Here is a 16,690-nt window from a genome sequence, read left to right as displayed (position 1 = left end):
AGCAGTGGAAACGCGCGAGCCCCTTCGCTTATGGGGAACGAAGGGAGCGAATAGGAACGCGAGCGAATGAAGGGGGTAGAAAAGATACGACTATGTATCTTGGTTCAGTCGGATAGACAGAGGACGAGGAACCGAGTGGCGGGGATGAGTACGGGCACGGGTGCAGAGGCAGGAGCGTCGAACGGGCGAGAAGAGGGGTATCGGTACGCGGATGGTTGAGGGCTGGGGTGTGGAGAGAAAGAAAAGTTTGGAACCGGTGGAGGAAGAAGATGGATAGACGCGTAGTCGATTCGGAGATGGAAAGGGAGTAGATGGAGGAAGTGGCGGTGCAGGAGAAGTAGGAAGAGGATGAGGTGAAGGTGCGCGGGAGTAGGAGTAGTTGAAATAGGACGGGTACGCGTACACACGGGCGGGCGACGGAACGCTGCGAGACGAAGCGCGGTGAAAAGGGGAGCGTGCGAGGGAGGAAGGGAGCGAAACGATAGAGTAAGAGAAACATCGCGAGGTAAGGGGTAACGCGCGCGATGGGCATACCGAGGGAAGAGAGGCAGAGGTGTACTCGATCAATAGGCAAGTACGTTCCTTCAAAGGAAAATTCCTGACGCTATTAAATCCAATTTAAAAACTTTTATTCCCCGTGGCCCGACTCGCTGCGCACGGCAAATGTATTTTCCTTCTTTCCCCACTCCTCGAAAAGGAATAAATTGCTAAAAGGATTTCGAACGATACGATGCTGCTCTTCCTCCTCCTCCACGTTCTTTAGCTCCGTCTGTCTCATCTCTGTCCGATCAGGCAACGATGCGACGTCCGAACGGCCGAAAGACCACGGCAACGCGATCGAGCGATTCCTCCCCCCGATGGCCCGATCGCCGTAAGCCGGATGTTCCACCGCGGCCCTCTCAACCACTTTTCCTTCAGAATCGCCAGCTTCCTTTTATTCGCAGACCTTCCACACGCCCAGCTTTGGCGACGAGGATTTCGATATTCCGTCGATTCATGCCCTCTCACATCAACATCAGCACCAGCAACAACAGCAGCCACAGCAGCAGCAGCAACAACAACAGCAGCAACCGCAACACGATCCAATGCACGGCTATCAGTCTCAGGTGAGTGTTTGGGGCGAACGAACACGTTGGATTTCTTCCATCTCGACTATCATTGCGAATCGCGTTTGCAGATGATGCAGACCGGTAGTGTTCAACAATCTCCGGACGGGTTGAATCTCGATCCGGGAGGATATCAACAGTCCCTTTATCTACAACAGGAACACTCGCTGCAGCCGATCAGCGTCAGGTGAGTAGTCGTTGAAGGGAGCTCTGTCGGCGGTTGCGGCGATCTAGACGGTAATCCTTTTTCAATAACTGTTCGTAGTTCCTCGTATACTGGCTCGCAAGCTTCGTACGCGAATATGAGCTCCCCGCGACAACAGCACGGAAGTCAGCAGATGATGTTGCTTCAGCAGCAGCAGCAGGCGCAAATGCAGCAACACATGCAATACATGCACACTCAGCAGCAACAGCAGCAGCAGCAACTACAACAACAGATGCAGTATAGGAGCCCGACGGGTGGAAGCCCATCCGCGATACAACCAAGCACCGTTCCCGAGGCGAACAACAATACCACCACCAGCGAGGATAGCGATGACAGTACGCCTCATTCCGGAATGGTGTGTTGCCGACGTTGTTGTTGTTCGAGTATGATTTAGCCGTCAGTAAAGAAGTAAAGAACGAGTGTGATCCTTTTCACAGATTACAGGGATCAAGCGACCCTCGCCGGAACCGACCGACGTGGGAGCAAAAAATCAGAGGAAACCAAAATCCCAGAAGAAAAAGAAGAAGAGGGATCCGAATGAACCGCAAAAGTGTGTTACCTTGTTTTATTCGCTCAACTCAGACTGCATACACGTGCTTGAACACAAACATAACCTAACTCTATCACTATTTTTCAGGCCTGTCTCGGCGTATGCCTTGTTCTTCAGGGACACACAGGCCGCTATAAAAGGACAAAATCCAAACGCAAGCTTTGGCGAAGTGTCCAAGATCGTAGCATCGATGTGGGACGCGCTTGATACTGAGCACAAAAACGTTAGTTTTATTCCCCCACCCTCTCTGACAGTCATGTGAGGCTGAACAGATCACAAAGGAAATTCCATATTTTTAGGTTTACAAAAAGAAGACCGAAGCTGCGAAGAAGGAGTATCTGCAAGCTCTTGCGGCGTATAGAGCGTCTCTGGTCAGTAAGGGGGCTGCTGAGAACGACCAGCAGCAGCAGCAACCGTCACCGCAACAGCAACAAGTTCAATACGCGACCTACGGGAATTACGTTGGGAATGGAACACCCGGAAGCGTATCGTATCAGGTCTACAGTCCACAACCGCAACCGCAACCGTCGCCACCGCAACAACAGCATTCTCACCCGCATCAGCATCATCAACAATCAGCACAACAGATGCAAATGAAAAAGTCTCCTCATCATTTAACCATGCCAGGAAATCCTCAGCAACAGCAAACGCAGCAGGTAACGTCCTCCCACCCCTTCTGTCTTTTGTGGTTGCGCCGAGTTCTGGCAACCGTTAATCAATGTGTTCATCTTCCCTGCTTTTCCACAGACTCTGATGGGCAATCCGATGCCGCAGACGCATATATCGCAACAGCAGCAACAACAATCACAGCAACAGCAGCACATGCAGCAACAGGTTTCGCAGCAGCAATACATGCAGGTTTGCAGCGGAACTCTGTTATCCCCCCCACACACACCCTGACAAATCCGCACGTACCACTACCAACTCTAACAGCCGTTCGTGCGGCTTCCTACCCTTCGTTTACCGCCATCGTTTGCTCATCCTTACTCCTTTAGATCCCTGCTTTCTCCACCATTCTCATTCTATTCTATTCGCTGCTCTGTCACCCACCACCTAACTACCCAATTTCCATTACTCTTTTTATAGATGTCGCAACAGCAAGTACAGCAGATACAGCAGCAACCGCAACAACAGATGATTCACACGAGTCCTCCAAAAAGCGATTCGTTGTCGAGTCCTCCAACGACTGTGAACTCCTCGGCAAACCAGACGGCGAGCATGACTGGCCAGAGGCCGACGTCGAACGCGTGTATACGTCACGGATGCCCAAATCCCGCAGTGGCGAACAGCGAATGGGAAGACGAGTATTGCAGCAACGAATGCGTGGTTAGCCACTGCAGAGACGTGTTCACGACATGGGTATCCTCGAATCAGAATCCACAGCAAAACTTCTCCATTGTGAAATAAGGGCGACACGTAGTAACCGGTTGGGGAGATACGCGCGCCACGACCGTACCACGGATTTCCTACCGTTTGCCGTAGCCCTGGAACGCGTCCCGGCTCCTCGACATCCTCTGTACATATACGTATATCGATAAGGAGGAGGTCGTTTCGCGTAGAATCAAAAGAGACGAGTAGCGAAGGAAACGCGGTTCCCTGTACCTTTGGTCCACCGGTTTCGTTGAAAAACTGTCTGCGTCGCAACTCGATGCCCGTCAACACCAATCGTATTCACCCTTTCATTTTTCTATTGACTTGAGTTTTCACGCGAGGATGAGCGACATTGCTGCGTGATCGCAAAAAAGTATTAGAATCGCCAAAGTAGCCGATGATGTCGAGCTGTTAGTTCGCAGGAAACGATCTCGTTGACCCGCGTTTTACGTCTGCGACCGCGATCATGTCCACGAACGTCAACGAAATTGTATTCCTCGAACATTTTAGTTAGGGACCGTTTAACATGATAGATAAAAGTAATTTCGTAGATATATCCGCAGGCTTAGGATGACACGTGTGCGTATTTACAAGCGAGAGAGAAGTTGGTATGGATACGCCATGTGCCGTTCGAAACGAACCGGCAACTTATATGCCAGCAAGCATGAATCCAGATTTGATGCGCCTACACGCCTATCTGCCAACGAGGATACGCTTCCGTGAGATTTTTGGATTAATAGAAATTGCCAGCCGGTTAATCGTTGACGACCTATCGACACCCGGGGATGCGGCGGCGGCGAGGACGACGACGACCACGATGCACGATAAAATGATAAAACTCTGTATGGAAAGTTTGCAGATGAACAGCGAATGGCGAGAGAAATAGAGTAGGAATTGGGAGGAGTAGGAGAAGGAGACTGGCAACTGCTGCGACTTGGTGACGCAACTTATTTTTGTATAATTTTACAAACGATCGAAAAGTCACGAAAAAGAAGAATGTATCGTCTAGAGATGCTAGGGAAGAAAATGGCAAGCGACGACTCTTGTCTCGTAGGATGAGAGTAGTCAATCCGTACTGCGGGTTCATTCGCGTGTCTTCGTTTCGTTTTATATCACATATGGTTTTGCCTTTTTTTCAACAAATCGGACTAATTACCGACTATCAGAGCCAAATTTACCGTTAGGCGATGTTGTTGTCGTATCTTTACCAAGTATACATTCGAATTCGAGACGAGACGAGGTTATTTATTTCAAGGGAGCACAGTCTTCGTTCAGGCGCGAACGGAATTTCGCGATAAGGACGCTTTTCTCTCGTCTATTCTCGACGGTGTTTTCGCACGATCTCTAATTTCAGAAATACGTTTTCGATTAGCGCGCTAACTTTTCCATCGCCAGAAACGTAACGTTTCCGTGACACAACACGATATGACACACACGCGATATCGATAAGGTTCTTTTCCTTAAATCTTTTCTTTTCAAAAGCAACCTTGTACATATAAATGAGGAAAAAAAAAGGTTACTCCATAGATTTGTAAATCCCTACGATGTAAACATAATCGATAGTGTAACATATTGATAATGACCTTCGGTACATATATATACGTATACATATAATATAGAAGCGTATAAATAATATAAATGTAAAAATTAATCGGCAACGTCGTGCATACATGTATACACAAGTACGGTAGGGAGCTGAGAAGATAGCAGTCGGCTGTGATTGGCTCTAGTTCATTACGAAAACCTTCGTGGATAGACGTATAAAAACAAACACACGCATTTCCCTTATTGGGCAAACGGTCACATCTACGAAGAAAGCGAACGCGATATTTCGGAATTGAGTGGCATACAGCGATTGCGAGCGATGAATTATCATAGGAACAGATCCACAGCGTCAAATATTAACTTAATGAACCTACGTGACATATTATTGCACATTAACTATTCATATAACTGTTATTTTTTCATGCTAATATCTCATATACATATTAAAAATATGTTCAATTTCATGAGATATATGTAAGTGGAAATAGTTATATATAGTAGAATTTCCGTATCTCTCACAGATATTGGAATCCTACTATATAACACTCTTCAATAGCCTCTTTTCAGCTCCCAAAAGTACATACGTACATATGCATGTATACGTATACGCGAGACACGCCTATATGCACGTATGTATATATGTATATGCACGCGCAACAAACGAAACGATAATTGCAACGCGTGTTATCGTTGCGGTGTAAAACACTATATGAGACGTTTGTGGATTGGCTCAAAATTGCCCGAATCCCGAGCGAGCGAGCGAGCGAGCATCATCCGTGAATGCGAAAGGTCAGAATTTTTCCAGAGTTAGTCGTAATCGCGTAAATCTGTATACTGAAGCAGAAGAAAAAAAAAGGAAGAAAAAGAAAAGAAAAAACGGCAAAAAACAAAGAAAAGATGAAAGGGAAAAAAGAAAATAAATTTAGAAAATATCCAAGCAATGGTATGTCGCAAAGTATATATCAACACCTTACGACGTCGAATATCGCAGTATCGCGCGCATATAAAGACGCGTAATGGTGGCTCGCGATACGAGTTTATGTTTTGCTTTTTAGGTTAACACGTTCGCTGTTATAAAAACATCGTGAAGAGCGTGCCATATACCGATGTCACGGCAGTGATCAATCAATACACTTGACGCCTGGCGCACGGGATAAGCCATCCTGTGTCGACGATGTTTCGACGACGGCAGCGAACGTGTTAACACTCCTCCCCACTCCGCAGCTTCAACCCTAAACCCAGCTCCGTTCCGCCCCACCTGACCTCTGCCCGTTTGTATACAAGGATACGAGGATTAAACGAGAACTGAGTTGAAAGCAAGCGTGTTACGTTCGGTAGTTTCTTTTGCCCGTTTCTCGACGGATCGTTGTGCTCGTTTCACTACGACGCGCGATTACGTACGTGCGTACTGCCGGTGACGTATGCATGCGTAACACAATGACTATACTTTTTATTTAAAATTACGAGGTACATTTATATACATAAAAAATGTATGACTGATACATTTAACCTTACGAAATATGGACATATTCGTACACGTGCAATAACGTAATCGTAACACTTTTTTCCATTTCCATTCTTATACTCTTCGACTTTAGTTTTTTTTTTATCCTGTTTTTACTCACAGGAGTGCTTTCGATGCGAGTCAACGATATACACATACATTTAACTTGTATCAATTCACTACGAACGATACCGGAATGTTTGCAAGTTTCTTTGTTCGAAACGAATAAACCTCTCGCAGAAAAGTCAACAACAACAACAACGGCGAAACTATCGTCTCACGAGATGTTGGAACGAGAGGCAACGAAACGAGTTCGGTCGTGTCTCGTCGCATCGCATCAGTAAGATTTAGACCTGGTCGACGCATCCTTGATGGGATGATGAGAGGGAAGGAGAAAGGATGGTTGAAAAAACGAAATAAACGGGGACAGGAGGGAATCCTCGAGATTGCGACACGAATCGATCGAAGAAATGTTTCGCACGCTCGATATTTTCGTAAATTTTTGGTAAAAACACGGGACAATATACGACGAACACTTGAGATTCTTGCAGTCATATATGCGTACGACGTACACGTATTTCTTGTACACGCGCCACGCGTATCTTCCTCTCTGACGTGCTATCAAATTTTCGATCCGCATACACACACTGTACGCGACATACGATTTCCATTGAACGTACGAATTCGCAAAGATTGTTTGTCGATCGACGGATTCGCGCGCTATTTCTCCGTGTTCTGTCGTAAAATGCACGACACAAAAATAAATGCTCGTATTTCGATTACATATACTCTTGCTTTCAAAACACACATTCACACATGCACACGCGCGCGCGTGCACATCTTCGCACTCTCTCACTCTTATATTCTTGTACTCGATCGGTCGAACAACATTCTTATAGATTCTCCCGTCGCCCACATTTCTTATCTTGAACTAATCGCGAGCTCGTCAAATTCCTCCTCCTTCTTTTTACTTCTTTTTTTTCTTTCTTTTTTTACAAAATATCACAAAAATCACACCAGCCTTTGTTCGCGATAAAACAACACAATAACTAAAAATCGTGTTATGCCGCTTGAAGAAAGAACGTAGAACGAAATGTTGTCTGAGAATGGAGACACGGAAACGCTCGGCGTCACGTTGTTCCTTCGTGGTGCTCCTCCTGTATCGAAGAAGCGCGACTCTCCTTTCTGCCGCGCGTTTTCAGTTAGCATCAATATCATAGTATTCGTGTCTTTATTAATAGAGGCGATCGAGCGCGTGAAATTTGAATTTCGAGGGGAAAAGAATGAGGTTTTCGGGACACCGGACGCGAAAGAATAGAAAACACTTAAAGCTACTGTCTTTTAGATTTCAATAAGAGCGCCGCGAGGTCCACGCAATCCTAGATGGATAGAAGCGGTTGCTTACGTGCTCGAGTGTGCGAGCGAGTGAGTGCGTGCGTGCACGAAGCGGAAGAGGCGCGCAAAGGCTAGTTCTTTGATCATCGGTTGCCGAACGATTGAGTGACATGAGCCTCGCGACGGCCATTTCCAAAGACGATAACGCGCGACGAGCAACTCTGTCTCCTCTGGTGGTTGTTTCATTTGGCGTCGTCCTGTTCCATGGGCTCCTCGGAAACTTCACGGGAATGTTCTGGGGTAGTTCTGAATACGAGGGAAAATAAAAACGTGAAAACGGGAAAGAGAAAAGGGAGGTGGGGTTGACATGATGGGTTAAAGAGTGGAGATGCTCACGTTAAATTGGTAGGCTGCTGCATCGAAAGAGAGGCCATCGCGGAGACCGTCTCGGTTTCGTCGCGTTCCTTTTGACCGGCTTCTATCGCGCTCATCGACACCGTGTGCGCGTTCAGCTTGACGCAAGGCCAGTGCGACATCTAGGAAAAAATAAACGTGTGGTGATGCGTATAGAGAGAGAAGAGTTTGCACAAGAGTGGAATATACCGAGCAATACCTGAACGGCGATGGTCTTTTGCAATGTGTCGATCGCGTTCTGGCAAGGCGTCCTGGTAAGCTCCTCCTCCCTTAGTTGGGACGGCTCGTCGCCGAGTAGAGCCCGAACACACTCTTGCGCGGAATCGCAGATCGCGGCCAAATCATAACCGCCCTCCAGAGCGAGGACCACCTTACCGTTGGCCAGACCGAGTAGCTGCTGCGTCATCTTGCCGAAGGATAGATAGATAGATAGATAGATAGATAGATAGATAGATAGATAGATAGATAGATAGATAGATAGATAGATAGATAGATAGATAGATAGATAGATAGATAGATAGATAGATAGATAGATAGATAGATAGATAGATAGATAGATAGATAGATAGATAGATAGATAGATAGATAGATAGATAGATAGATAGATAGATAGATAGATAGATAGATAGATAGATAGATAGATAGATAGATAGATAGATAGATAGATAGATAGATAGATAGATAGATAGATAGATAGATAGATAGATAGATAGATAGATAGATAGATAGATAGATAGATAGATAGATAGATAGATAGATAGATAGATAGATAGATAGATAGATAGATAGATAGATAGATAGATAGATAGATAGATAGATAGATAGATAGATAGATAGATAGATAGATAGATAGATAGATAGATAGATAGATAGATAGATAGATAGATAGATAGATAGATAGATAGATAGATAGATAGATAGATAGATAGATAGATAGATAGATAGATAGATAGATAGATAGATAGATAGATAGATAGATAGATAGATAGATAGATAGATAGATAGATAGATAGATAGATAGATAGATAGATAGATAGATAGATAGATAGATAGATAGATAGATAGATAGATAGATAGATAGATAGATAGATAGATAGATAGATAGATAGATAGATAGATAGATAGATAGATAGATAGATAGATAGATAGATAGATAGATAGATAGATAGATAGATAGATAGATAGATAGATAGATAGATAGATAGATAGATAGATAGATAGATAGATAGATAGATAGATAGATAGATAGATAGATAGATAGATAGATAGATAGATAGATAGATAGATAGATAGATAGATAGATAGATAGATAGATAGATAGATAGATAGATAGATAGATAGATAGATAGATAGATAGATAGATAGATAGATAGATAGATAGATAGATAGATAGATAGATAGATAGATAGATAGATAGATAGATAGATAGATAGATAGATAGATAGATAGATAGATAGATAGATAGATAGATAGATAGATAGATAGATAGATAGATAGATAGATAGATAGATAGATAGATAGATAGATAGATAGATAGATAGATAGATAGATAGATAGATAGATAGATAGATAGATAGATAGAGACAGTGAGAGAGAGAGGGAGAGAGCAACAGAGCGCACTCACCGAAGAGGAGGGCATGAGCTTCGCTATGACACGTCTGAATCTCCTCAAGGGTGGCCTTGCGCGATCGTATTCGATCGCATCGCTGCAGCAACCCGGTCTCGGAAAGTCGCGCCCAGACGCTCTGCAGCCTACCTCCGTGCTCCGGATGGCCGCGAACTGTCTCGCCGCAGACACAGGCGTGCTTCAACATTAACGGATCGTAGGCCAGGCCGGTGGTGGGTCGGGAGGAGGCCCGTGCGAACAGATCACCGCTGCCACCGCTGGTTTGGCTCGCCTGAGGACCTGCGTCGCGTGGCCGGCAAACGCACACACACCGCTGTCAGTCCGTGATCGATCGAGTGCGAACAAGCTCGGCGAACCGAGCATCGAGCGAAGAAGACACGGCTGCTGCTTACCCAGGTGAACCAACGGACTAGAGAGCGCCCTGGACAACGGTCTGGCGCTCGGCTGGCTGCTCCTGCTCCCCGCCCCGTAGGCCGTCGAGGACTCGTTCGAGATCTGCAAGGTATGCCTCATCATCAGATCCCTCTGTTGCTGAAGAAACTGCTCCCGATCCCGTTGTTGCTTCGAGATCTCACTCTCCTCTGGCACCAGATCCTTCTTCCCCCCAGTCAGATCTATCACTTCAGACTCCTCGCTCTCGGCTGCCTCGTCAAGCTGATTCGCTTGGCCCCGGGAGCCGACCCGTGTCAGCACCGTCTGACGAATCTGTTGTTTTAGGTAGTTGTGCGCCTGCTGCTGCTGCTCGTGCAGCTGCTTCTCTGCCAGGTACTCTTCGTAGTGGATCTGAGGCGTGATCATACCACCCTGTAGCATCGGATGACCCAACGGCAATGGTGCAGACTGAGTTCTGCCTGCGAGGGAGGTGCGTAAGGAACAAACGAAAACGTGAGAGCAATTCGAAAAGATTGATGGTGCGTTGACGAGGAAAATCACCGCGCGTGCCAATTCCAACGCGATCCCACACCCTATTCCACCACTCTCTCTCCCACATTCCCTTGGTCCCCTACCATTCGAGATTGGACGCCGGTGATGGCACGCGCGCTGCAAAATCGGCTGCCAGGAAAAAAGAGAGAACATACTACCTAAAGGCCGGTGACCAGCCTTTTGCAGCCTCGCGTGCGCTACTTGCGTGTCCGTGATGGGTGCTGTCGTCGCGGTACCATGATACACCGCGGCAGACGGATGTTGCCTACTGGTTACAGACGGATGCTCCAGATTCTGCATCTGTTTGTGAACGTAACCACCGCTTGACACCGCCGCCGCGTCTCCTCCTTCAATCACAGTCAACGACGGATAGAAAGGCAAGGTGCCGGGCAACATTTGTCCGGTAAGCGGCATCCCTAGCCGAGCTGTGAACGCCGCGCGTACCTCTGCTTCCGAGACAGTTGCCAGCTTGGTACCAGTCTACGAGCAAAATGGTGAATTAAAGAGAAAGTGACGGCGTTTCGATCGTGTATCGCTGCTCACCGTGCTAGAACTGGACGGAACATGTGGTCGACCTAACGAGATGTTCGGCATGGACGGTGAACTGAAGAGCGAGAGGTCCGACAGGCTACCCTGCTGGCTGCTGCTCGTTAACGGACCACCGTACCCGGTATTCTCCGTCTCCTGAGGGTGGAAAAATAGAGAACGATAGAAAGAAGCGGAAATGGTTGGACGAAGACATTCCGTTCTACTACTCACTTCTTGAATTGCAGCCGCATTAGTTCCTGCAGTGGGACTCGCTTGAGAATTGTTGACGGTTGGCGGTGAGTTAGGCCCGGACTCTGGATTACTGCTAGAATCTGGAAAAAGTTCGATCAGCGAGCGGCGGTGAGCGTCGCGGTTTGCCTGCAACGTGCCGCGTTTTTAATGCGCCCATCCCGAATTCCGTCCGGCTAAAGGGACGCGTCGCGCGCGTCGCATCGCCCTCAACAGATGAGGAGGCGGCAGCGGGCGACGCGATGCGACGCACTCGGATATTTTTTCTCTCTCGGTCGAGATACGCATGTTAATCGGTAACACGAACGGTTTGTTGTTCGCCATGCTGTTACTGGACACTGGCAAAAAGGCAAAAATCAACGATCGATTAATCGAAAAACGACACGGGTGCAACGAATCGTTGGCTAATGCTCACGCAGGAAGAGTTGACGATCGAAATGAATAATTTCGATTAAGCTCGATCGAAGGACGTACTTGCTAGCAGTGACTTCCGCTTGAGGTGCGACAGCAGGCGATCCTTCCGGCGTGCCATCAGGGGTGAATTTCTCGACGCGGCCATGTTCCTCTCCACGCGTTGCTTTAGTCGCACCTTCAGCAGGTTCGGCTCCGAGGCTGGCCAATTTTAGCCAGGGTTAGTTGTTGATCGTCGTCGTATCGGGCCGGAATAGTGTGTAAAATGGGGAAATTGATGCGGGGGAAACGACGGGGACAAAATTTTCGGCAAAAGGTATTAGGAGAGAAGAAGGGGGGATCGTCGGCAGACTCGCTTAATAGGAAAACAGCGAATCGGTTGCAGGCTAGTTGCGCGGTGTTTTCTGTACGTGTACGTGCGTGTCTGTTTCGTAAATGTGTACATGAATGTATTTTGGACAGGCAAGATGTTTGAACCGCAAAAACCATGCTTTAGTTTAGGCATTCTACTATCGTACATAGGCACACAGAAAGAGAGACTACCTTCCACCAAGTACATATATGATCATCACTCGGCACCACGGGGATTTTTATCGTACGACACGTATGCGCTCGTTCGCGCGGAATATGTACCTGTTTTACGAAGAGGAAAGTCGTCGGCGAATTTTTCCTGGAGCATCTGCGGCATTCGGTAGGGATGCGAGGCGTTCGCGGTGCCCGCCGAGTCCATCGATTGCGGCTGCAACCTGGCCAACACAATTCGCCGCTTCTTGTTCAGTCCGTTTCGTGTCGCTCGCTCAGAAGCGCGGTCGAATAGCTCGGCTCAACCACCAACACTCGAGTACATCCCCATACCACCTCTCTCTCTCTCTCTCTCTCTCTCTCTCTCTCTCTCTCTCTCTCTCTCTCTCTCTCTCTCATGTGCAAGAGTGTCGCGGTAACAGCAGGGAGTGGAGATAGAGGGTTGGCGGTGATGATGCAAGAAAGATGAAGACAGCGAGAGAGCGCAAGCAGAAAATTAGAGGAAAAGTGGAGGGCAAACAGGCGAACAGTAGGCGAGAAAAACGCAATGTATGGAAAGCACCGCGAAGGTGATGTACTCGAGGTTGGATCGAACACTGAGAACGGGTAAACCCGCGTGGCACGCGAGCATCGCCAATCTCGGGAAAATCTCACCAGCTCCTGTATCCAGGTGTACCAGGCACGGCCCCGTTCGCCGCGGCCGCGGCCTCCCTTTGCTTCTTGTTCACGAGGAAGCTCTGAAATCGTAAGGTTCCTCTCTCAGCGAGGACTCGCGCGCAATAACATCCCCCTTCCCCCCTTTAACTTTTACTCACTAACTCGTTCGTTTCTACCCAGACTTGCTACACCCCTCGCATAACGGACGAACTTTTTAACTCCAGACAACCTACCACTACCCACCCCCGAACTTCCATCTTTGACAGTTTTACGCTCGTCCCTTCCCTTGCATTTAACGACGACGACGACAACGAGAAAAACAAGATTCACCCACACCGCGAATGGCCTCGAACCGACACGATAAAGTCTCGAGCGTCGTCCAAGTACCTGCAGTCGTTGCTTAACTTCCGTCGATGCGATCGCGCTGTGATCATGCTTGTCTTTTTTCCTCAGCGCTTCCAGTCTCTCCTTTTCTCTCCTCTGCTCTTCCAGCTGCTTCTGCTGTTCCCACATCTATGAAACAGGAGAAGAAAATATCGTGATTGAACACATGAAGAGGGAGCAGAGACTTGCGCGATCGCGAACGTTCGCCGATGATAATTTGGTCGATACATTGCAGAATCTCGAAGCGAGGAACGATCAGAAGTAAGAGAAAAGACGGAGAAAGTGTAAGTTGACGAATGAGAGAGATAAAAGGAGACAGAGCGAGAGAGAGAGAGAGAGAGAGAGAGAGAAAGAGAGAGAGACGAATGGTTGGAGGGTGAAGGAAGGAGGTGGAAGAGAAATTAACAGGTACAGGGGGACACCACCACCGTCTCCTCTTGACTAGAGACGAATGGCGCGCGTGCCGGTGGGTATTCCTTCGTGAACGGAAAACGTGCGGCCGTCGTTTGTATCGGGCGTGCGGTACTATACGATATAGTCGGATGACGAGCGCGACGCGCATCGATCGGATTTACGAACGATAGGAATATTCCACTGGACTTTCCACCAACCGGACTCGACTCAAAGAGGAGAATTACGGTTGATCAGGGTGGTAGTGGCTGCGGGTGGCGCGTGGACGATCCGTGGATGCGACAACTACCGCGATAACGCTTCCGCTTACCTTCAGCTGATGCATCTCCTGTTCGTGTAGCTCTGCCAACTGTCGTTCTTGCGCTTGGTACTGCTGTCGCAAAATCTGCTGCTGGAGCTGATGGTGTTGCTGTAGCTGAAATCAGAACCGACGCGTCGAGGTTAACACTCGTACCCGCTCGCTCGACGCACAGATTCAAAATCGGATCGCGAGAGACGTCCCGTTATGTCTATCGAGCTCCATGCAACCACTTTGTTTGAAAATATCGGGGGCGAGCATTGCGAGAACGCAAATATCGCGATACCGCAAGACATCACGTAACAAACGCTAGTAAGGTTGTGTATAGTGGCAAATACGCGTTCCTCGCGGTCGGATAACGAGCTGGTAGCGGAATAAGCGCCGGCAACCGGAAGCGGGTCCCCTTCTTCCGTCGAGCGTCGCCGGTACCTACTTTCTCGGTCGAACCTGTGCGTCGTGGCGAACAATAAAGTGGTAGAGAAAACGAAGGCGAAGACTAGGAAGAAGAAGAAGACGACGACAACGACGACGACGACGACGACGACGACGACGACGACGACGACGAAGAAGAAGAATAAGGAGGAGAAGATGAAATAGAAGAAGAAGAAGAAGAAGAAGAAGAAAAAGAAGAGGAGGAATAAGCGGAGAAAGACGGACGCAAAGGAAGAAGATTCAAAGTGGTATCTCGAAAAATTACCTCGAGTATCTTCTGCTGAAGCGCATGGCCCTGGAGGGCGGCTGGATCGGCAGAAGCGATGTGATAGGCGCTTGATGTCAAGGTGGTCGCAGCAGCGCCAACTCCTCCGACCAGATCTCTTGGTCTAGACATCGGCGAGCCTGGCGTGTCCCTGGCCATTTCTGTGCATATAGATCGAGTTCGAGTTCGAAGGAGAAAGAGACTGAGAGAGAGAGAGACTGAGAGAGAGAGAGAGACTGAGAGAGAGAGAGACTGAGAGTGCGTGCGTGCGTGCGCGCGCGTGTGTGTGTGCGTGTGACAGAAGGGGGGGATTCGATCGGCTGCGCGATTCCGACGTCGCGACCGCGAAAACAGCGACGAACTTAATCGTTAAACAGTCGGTCGAGGCTCGATACCAGGGAAGTATGCTTATTTTTAGAAGCGTCATGCGCGCCGAGACTACCTTATCTTTCTTTTTCTCGCATTTGTTCGAGCTTTAATCTCCAACGACGAGATCTCACGGTCGAGCATAGAGCGTTTACGCAGTGGAAATCACAGTAACGATCAAACCGTCGGGACGAGGCTATGTTACATTGCGTTACGCTTACCTTTTTGCGGCAGATGCGTGAACGCGGACGCGATCTCGACGCTTCTGTAACCCACGTCTTCTGAAACAAAAGCAAAGAGTACTTGATAAGCGTTTAGCGGCAACTACTGATTCTTTTCACCCTGCAACTCGTTCTATTTTATTATTTCATGCAGTATCTCGAAGAAGAGCCGAGCGAACGAGCGAGTGAAACGAGATCGAAAGGAAAAGGGTCGAAACAAGTGAGCGAACGAACAAGCAGGCGAGTCGAGTTAGCAGGCGAGCAGAGGTCACTGCACGCTGCATTCCTTCGAGTCAAGTCCAAGGTTAATCGTGGAGGAGGGCCGTTCCCCGACACGTTCGCTTTCCTCTCTTCGCCTCTCTTTCCTTCCTGCTGCTCCCTGGTACCGTAGCCGAAACGCCCGCGATCGCGATTGCAGATCTCTCCAACGGGAATTACCTTTCCACCAACTGAGGCGCAACATTCGCCAATTCGCGGTTGGCATTCACTCTTTAAACGTCGCATTGCCTGCTGTCACCTTTTGTCCGAGAATCCAGCAGATTCAACCGCGATTGCCTGTGCCCAATTTCAAACGTTAAAACCAATGTCCCAAGCCTCTTAAATCATCGACATCGAAAAGTTAGGCATCCAAGCTGACGCCTGTTGCCAACCAAGACAATTTGGGGCTCGTATTGATTAAAGAAATTGCCGCAAAAAACTGGCAGCCGGATATATGTGTCTAAACCCCGCCTAGTTATCAATTACGATAAACTTTAATGCCACTCTGCGTTTGCGGCTCTTCTCCCTGTTTTTTCTATAACTCTCTGCTGAATAAAAATGAAAAGCCGCAGTTCGTTGACAGGCGTTCTATGCGGAATCCACGAAACAAAACGGCTGAAACGGAATGAATCGAAAGAGAATCACGGCATTGGCGCCTTGGTGCAAAGTACCGTTATTATTAGCGAACGAATGTCGGTGTGTAGGTCAGACGAGTAGCTGATGTAGAAAGAGAAAAAGGTCACCGCGGTCGGTTCAGCGAAACCAGTGGTTCGTATTCGACTCGCAATTTCGCCTTTCGTTGTGTCTCTTGTGGAACACAACTGCACGATTCAACGTTGAAAAATGGAGTCGGTTTCGAGCAGTACGGGGGGTCACGATTCATTCGAAATAGTTGAAGAAGGAAGGAGAGAATCGGGACGAGAGATGGCGCGGAAAGGAGGCGAACAGCATCGGTTTACCAAAGACAGGTCGGCTCAAACGAGCAGAGAGTCGAAGCGAATTTTTACTCGTGTTCCTGGCCGGTGGCCGACTAGCTAAGATTAGACGAACGCCCGCTATATATAGGATGACATTTATATACGCGCCTACTAAACGTGAGTCTTCCCC

General features: G+C 48.0%; 2 protein-coding genes across 4 annotated transcripts in view; one reads left to right on the top strand and one right to left on the bottom strand.

Annotated features, from left to right (window-relative positions):
- LOC108574986 (TOX high mobility group box family member 3-like) overlaps positions 1-4,665 on the top strand; it is an 8,217-nt gene extending 3,552 nt beyond the window's left edge. For all 3 annotated transcript variants that reach the window (XM_017937671.1, XM_017937673.1, XM_017937672.1), the window contains exons 3-10: positions 945-1,106; positions 1,178-1,293; positions 1,372-1,666; positions 1,749-1,861; positions 1,949-2,084; positions 2,161-2,517; positions 2,609-2,719; positions 2,948-4,665. In XM_017937671.1, coding sequence (XP_017793160.1) covers positions 945-1,106; positions 1,178-1,293; positions 1,372-1,666; positions 1,749-1,861; positions 1,949-2,084; positions 2,161-2,517; positions 2,609-2,719; positions 2,948-3,268 — 1,611 coding nt within the window. In that variant the 3' untranslated portion in view covers positions 3,269-4,665. The remainder of the gene's footprint in view (positions 1-944; positions 1,107-1,177; positions 1,294-1,371; positions 1,667-1,748; positions 1,862-1,948; positions 2,085-2,160; positions 2,518-2,608; positions 2,720-2,947) is intronic.
- Positions 4,666-7,001: 2,336 nt separating this feature from the next.
- The window catches only part of LOC108574857 (histone deacetylase 4), a 21,462-nt gene continuing 11,773 nt past the window's right edge, over positions 7,002-16,690 (bottom strand). Inside the window, exons 2-16 of the mRNA XM_017937503.1 lie at positions 15,326-15,385; positions 14,739-14,899; positions 14,054-14,158; positions 13,336-13,461; positions 12,946-13,028; positions 12,403-12,515; positions 11,833-11,970; positions 11,341-11,441; positions 11,125-11,265; positions 10,740-11,061; positions 10,050-10,508; positions 9,655-9,936; positions 8,230-8,447; positions 8,013-8,152; positions 7,002-7,922 (exon numbers count right to left, since the gene is read on the bottom strand). Coding sequence (XP_017792992.1) covers positions 7,859-7,922; positions 8,013-8,152; positions 8,230-8,447; positions 9,655-9,936; positions 10,050-10,508; positions 10,740-11,061; positions 11,125-11,265; positions 11,341-11,441; positions 11,833-11,970; positions 12,403-12,515; positions 12,946-13,028; positions 13,336-13,461; positions 14,054-14,158; positions 14,739-14,899; positions 15,326-15,385 — 2,513 coding nt within the window. The 3' untranslated portion in view covers positions 7,002-7,858. The remainder of the gene's footprint in view (positions 7,923-8,012; positions 8,153-8,229; positions 8,448-9,654; positions 9,937-10,049; positions 10,509-10,739; positions 11,062-11,124; positions 11,266-11,340; positions 11,442-11,832; positions 11,971-12,402; positions 12,516-12,945; positions 13,029-13,335; positions 13,462-14,053; positions 14,159-14,738; positions 14,900-15,325; positions 15,386-16,690) is intronic.

This window comes from Habropoda laboriosa, unplaced genomic scaffold (assembly GCF_001263275.1).
Source record: "Habropoda laboriosa isolate 0110345459 unplaced genomic scaffold, ASM126327v1 scaffold210, whole genome shotgun sequence".
In the NCBI taxonomy this organism is placed as follows: Eukaryota; Metazoa; Arthropoda; class Insecta; order Hymenoptera; family Apidae; genus Habropoda; species Habropoda laboriosa.
The sequence above is the reverse complement of the archived record's forward strand: the minus strand, read 5'-3'. Positions and strand labels throughout refer to the sequence as shown.